General features: G+C 32.8%; 1 protein-coding gene across 1 annotated transcript in view; it reads right to left on the reverse strand.

The window, feature by feature from the left end:
- Positions 1 to 6,110, reverse strand: part of LOC106476611 — a gene marked incomplete at its 3' end in the record, with an annotated part of 14,163 nt that overhangs the window by 6,545 nt on the left and 1,508 nt on the right. The window contains exon 2 of the mRNA XM_013937256.2: positions 4,118 to 4,287. Coding sequence (XP_013792710.1) covers positions 4,118 to 4,287 — 170 coding nt within the window. The remainder of the gene's footprint in view (positions 1 to 4,117; positions 4,288 to 6,110) is intronic.

The following is a 6,110-nucleotide window of genomic DNA, read 5'->3' on the forward strand; positions in this document are numbered from 1 at the left end:
TAGACAGTGAGTAATTGAACTGCAGTCAAAAAGTATTGTTGAAGTTGAGCACGTTCGTTGTTATAGCTTTTGTTTTAGCGCGATTGTTGAAGTTGAGTGTATCATAAAGTTATATTCGGAAAGAATAAACCAGTTTTATTAAGTAAGGACTTGTGTCACTAAAGTTTCATCGGAACGAATTTACGGGAAATTAATTAACAAACGGAGACGTAACAATACTTTGTACAAGGTTGTAGAATGCACAATGTTAGATATACATGACAGCTCATTTTATATTTAATACAAGGGTATTATTTAGTTTATGTTGTGTGAGTGTTAAAGTAGGTTATTTCAGAAGTGATAATTAGAGCAAGTTGCTTACATAACTATTTATGAATCATTTGTTGTGTAGTTCAGTTGTGAATTGACGTTATGCTACTCGAACCTTCTGAATTTTTCTTGTTGCTTTAAGTGAGTATTTTGTAGTCTGTGGAAAGTTCTAGGCCTCAGTCTGGCAATGTATATTTATATATATATATAACAAAGTTATTGCAATGATGTTAAGTTAGTGAAAGTAAAGTTAGACTGCATGTGAATTAGCTGGTAATGGGCAATTTCTAAAGTTAGTTTCACAGATTTGTATTGTAACAACAGAGTAGAGGAGAATAATTTGTATTGTCAAAGGGTGTTCTAAAGTAACCATTTATATACCCTAAGCTTTGAGCTACAATCCTGCCAAGATACTTCCAAATTTCACATTTTCCTTTAAGCCTATCCAGGTGTCAAAAGAACACCAGCATATAAAATTTCTGGAAAATTAGTTATAACCGTATTTCAACAGTTTCTAACTCAAAAAATATTTTAGAATCAATATATTTTCATATTGTAACAATTATTTAGTTCACCAATTCATAAGAAAAAAAATATTAAAATTTTCATTTCTGCACAGCTCAGAAGAGTCTAGCTTGTATAGAATGTATATTAACCTTATGTAAAAGGGTGAAGGGCGAAATGTGTGTCAAGTTTTTAAGTATGTGTGGGCAGGATTCTTTACAGTAGATGTCTGTGACTTGTTGGTGGAAAATTTCAACAATAAACGGACAGCACACAATCCACTTGTTTAAAAATAATATATCAAAACAAGTCAAATGTACGTACAAGATTCATTACACCATTGGTTATCACAGTTGTATCCAGAGCTTTAAATAATTCTCTTTTTCATCAAAGTCCATATAGGCAGGTTCAACTTAACAACTGCTAATGAACAAAGCCCAAATGAGCTAAAATACCCTATATGATAGAGCACTAATAGAGTCACAAGCACATGATTTAGGATGAACTCATTACTAGTTGGGCTAGGCAAACATTTGCGATAATATAATGAAATCTTAATTGTATAACAATCTAAGGGTTTATAAGTTTGAGTGTGCATAGGCATTACTGTTAGTGATTTGTTTAAATTTCACTTCTCTAGCTTTCTCTTTGTTCTATTTTAATTACTGTGTATTGCTTTTAAAAATTTATGTTAGTTTAGTTTGCTACCTGTAATGATTAAAACTATGTGTTGTTACTAAGCTGGGATTTCTAGTTAATCATGTACAAGACAAAGGTTAAAAGTCTTTGATTTTAAACTTTGAGTCTTTGTTTTCAAGCAGACTAAAGACTCAACTTACCAGCTTGAAGACTTGTATTGAAAGAATGAGTTGACATCATAATACTTCAAAATGGCTGAGAAAGCCACTAGGAGGACATTCTGAGCTTTTGATTGGTTACTCACGTCATAGACAGAAATAATGAAGTGTTTCCAAAAATGGAAAGAGGTGGGCGGGGCCACTGTGTGTGGTTCAGTACATAAGTGATATTTCAGCAAATTGAAAAGAGAGGTGGTTCTTATTTTATATTCTAGCTTGTCAATATCAGTAATTTGAGGTCTTAATTTATAAGAACATATAGACTTTGTACTTGGACATCACAAACATCTACTCTGAACCAGTGCTGCATTCCACATACCACGTGACACACAAACATCGATGTTTAGGTGTATTTTTTTAATATTTACTTTTACATTAAGAAATTAAATAATGTATAATACTAAATTATGAATTATAATCTACAATTTGATACCAAACTTATTGACATAAATTCATAAAAAGTAGTTCATTAAAATTTTGAATGAGAGTCAACACTGATAGTAAAGTTGTTTAATTAAATTTTGAATATTATTCAGTAAAACTTCAATGATATGAAAAGAAAGGAGTTTAGAGTTGTCACAGAGTTAATTATGATATACAGGGTAATATGATCCTAATCAAGTTCATGTTAAAAGATCTTATATTTCCTTTTTTTTCCACGTTCAATGAGCAAAGCCCTGTTAGCTAATATACACAGATGAAAACTTTTTTGCATGTTCTTCACCTTTTTTTTTTGTTTTCTGTTTTCAAGATCACAGCTGTAAATTTCTCACATATTGTTTCGAATTAAGCTCCTGTCTAAGGTCAAAGTTGTTGAAAAAGCTTCATGTTTGTCCTTGACTCCAATGTCTTCAAATTTTTGAATATAATTCAAATGTAAGCTCAAATATAGAACATAGCTCAGAGGGGGAAATTTTGCTGCTTTTCTTTTTTGGTTCACAACAAAAGAAACAACAACGAAATAAAGTTTATGTGCATACTATGTTTGAAAAGGGACTTTCAATGTCTTATAATAGAAATCTACCAATGAAAACCCATCATATCATCTATCAGTTTGAAAAATACAGCGTTGCGTGTCCTACCATGCAAAGAAAATCACCTTTCATGGGACAGCTTAATCCCTAACTTAGTATGTAACTGATATTAATAATGGCGTTTCCAAATCTCATGTTTGGGCACACCTTTCAGATGAAACACTTAGATCCAAAACTATCTGATCACAACCAGATAATTACAGCCATGTTGCACCTGCTGTACTTCCCAAGGACAACTTACAACTACCTCCCTCTGAAATCCCTGTCATTCCCGACTAATTTGGTGAACTTTGATCAAACAAAACACATGGCACATCTGTGCATATCTTAAAGCTTAGATCCGTTATTACACAACCCCAACATCAACAGACTGACGAGAACATGTGAAAATGTTGAAACTTGTAACCACACAAGTTTACTGTTGTTTCATAACGGTGGATTTAAACTTTTAGAATATTTTACATGGTATTATGTACTTAACTACAATTTGTGTGTATCAGCTCAAGCAAGAGGACAGCTTGAATAAAGATGATTATATACATCCTGGTCTGTTAACCACGCCAGTCTTGACCAATCCCGTACCTAATAACTCTCTTTTCAGATAGAGCTCATTCAGGGGCCATGGTGAAGCCTGGGATGAACCTTATTCAACAAGCTACAGAATATTTCAACCATATATAGATTCCTTTATTAACTGTTGTCTATCCTTTCTTTATGGCATTGACCAAAAGATAAAGATTCTGTGGGTATGGTGTGGTATATACAAAGTAAGGCAAATATGTTGTTCTGATGGGAAGATTGCACACAGAGATGGCAATGCTGAAAGTTGTTAGTAAACATCACTAGAGAAGGTCAAGCTGATGATCTTTAAAAGCTTTCACAAAAGCCAAAAGCACAGTGGGATCAGAATGTCACTTTAGCAGCTCTGTACATCTTACAGGTTTGTGCATGCAGTGCATTTCTAGAGAGCATTTCCGAAGATGTTCCGTTTGATAGTGATGCAAGGATAAAGAAGTCAGAATTACATTTTCTGAATGTGCAATAAATAGGCCACCTTCCGTAGACCCTTGGACGTTTCAGTGGATCATCAGCATTACTCAAAATTGAGGCACATGTATGTTGAGATGTTATTTTGATATGGAAAAAATTGTCTGATTATTTTTGAAATCAGCTTGTCTGAAATCCCCCTCAAGCAAACTTTCATGACAGATTTCAGAAGTGGACATTTTGATATATACCATATCCACCCAACTATAAGTATAACATTTGGTACATTTTATTTTAATTGCAATTCCTCTGTTAAGTTTCTTTATCTATGGAAGTTACTAATACAGTGTATTCATGTACATAAGTGCGAGCACATGAGGTGTGTATAAACCAGTATACCCAAGAAATAATAAAAATACGACTTACAAAACTTCGGTTGCTGACATCGAACTTTTTTTTTGAGCCTCGATATTTCAACATCAAATTCTGTACATCAATATAATAATGTCGGCAATATAGTTTTCCTTTTGGTCCAAGTTTGCAAAGATCAGTTCCACTGGCTAAAATACTTTTAATAGACTTAAGAGATTTCTGGTCTGAAAATAAATAAAACACAACAAGCAAAATCAATTTTAATGAATAAAGATAATTAAACTTGTTTCTTATTCTATTCAGAGCAAAATGGAAATAAGTTTCTTTGTACTCACTAATATATAATCTTACTGTCTTATTACAGTTACTTCAATAGTGCACTTATTATAAATTTTAATAAGCAATAAAACAAGGCTAATAAGCAACTGCCATCATACACTACCACTAAAAATTAATTTCAGGAATAACTTTGATAGATAAAAAAATTATTATGTAATTTCATAAACATTTTTCCATTTCCTTGAATAAATGTTTTTAGATATCAGTTTCCTCTGGCTTTTCATATTTTTTTTGCCATTACTTTCACTACTTTTGTTTAATCACAACTGTTTAACTCAATTTTCATGCTATAATATGTATGGGAGTCACTGTTATATACTGCTGTAACTAAAGAAATCTTAAGTTTTATTTTAATAGAGACTTAGATTTATCACTGCAAAATTCATAAAAGTTTTGAAATTTTGAATTTTACTTTTTATGGCCCATGTTGGCAAACATGAATCAAGAACAAAAACTAATTATTGGAAAAATATTCAAATGGCATACATAGATCTCTTAACAACTGCTAATGACAAGGCATACATAGATCTATTAACAACTGCTAATGACAAGGCATACATAAATCTATCTTAACAACTGCTAATGACAACGCATACATAGATCTCTTAACAACTGCCAATGACAACATCTATGTATGCGTTGTCATTGGCAGTTGTTAAGAGATCTATGCCTGCCTTGTCATTAGCAGTTGTTAATAGATCTATGTATGCCTTGTCATTAGCAGTTGTTAAGATATCTATGTATGCCTTGTCATTGGCAGTTGTTAATAGATCTATGTATGCGTTGTCATTGGCAGTTGTTAAGACATCTATGTATGCGTTGTCATTGGCAGTTGTTAAGAGATCTATGTATGCCTTGTCATTAGCAGTTGTTAAGAGATCTATGTATGCCTTGTCATTGGCAGTTGTTAAGAGATCTATGTATGCGTTGTCATTAGCAGTTGTTAAGAGATCTATGTATGCCTTGTCATTGGCAGTTGTTAAGAGATCTATGTATGCCTTGTCATTAGCAGTTGTTATGAGATCTATGTATACCTTGTCATTAGCAGTTGTTATGAAATCTATGTATGTCTTGTCATTAGCAGTTGTTAAGAGATCTATGAATGCCTTGTCATTGGCAGTTGTTAAGAAATCTATGCCTGCCTTGTCATTAGCAGTTGTTAAGAGATCTATGCCTGCCTTGTCATTAGCAGTTGGCATACATAGATCTCTTAACAACTGCTAATGACAAGGCATACATAGATCTATTAACAACTGCTAATGACAAGGCATACATAAATCTTTTGTCATTAGCAGTTGTTAAGAGATCTATGTATGCCTTGTCATTGGCAGTTGTTAAGAGATCTATGTATGCCTTGTCATTAGCAGTTGTTAAGAGATCTATGTATGCATTGTCATTAGCAGTTGTTAAAGAGATCTATGTATGCCTTGTCATTAGCAGTTGTTAATAGATCTATGTATGCCTTGTCATTAGCAGTTGTTAATAGATCTATGTATGCCTTGTCATTAGCAGTTGTTAATAGATCTATGTATGCCTTGTCATTAGCAGTTGTTAAGAGATCTATGTATGCCTTGTCATTGGCAGTTGTTAAGAGATCTATGTATGCGTTGTCATTAGCAGTTGTTAAGAGATCTATGTATGCCTTGTCATTGGCAGTTGTTAAGAGATCTATGTATGCCTTGTCATTAGCAGTTGTTATGAGATCTAT

This window comes from Limulus polyphemus, unplaced genomic scaffold, assembly GCF_000517525.1.
Source record: "Limulus polyphemus unplaced genomic scaffold, Limulus_polyphemus-2.1.2 Scaffold11016, whole genome shotgun sequence".
Taxonomy (NCBI): Eukaryota; Metazoa; Arthropoda; class Merostomata; order Xiphosura; family Limulidae; genus Limulus; species Limulus polyphemus.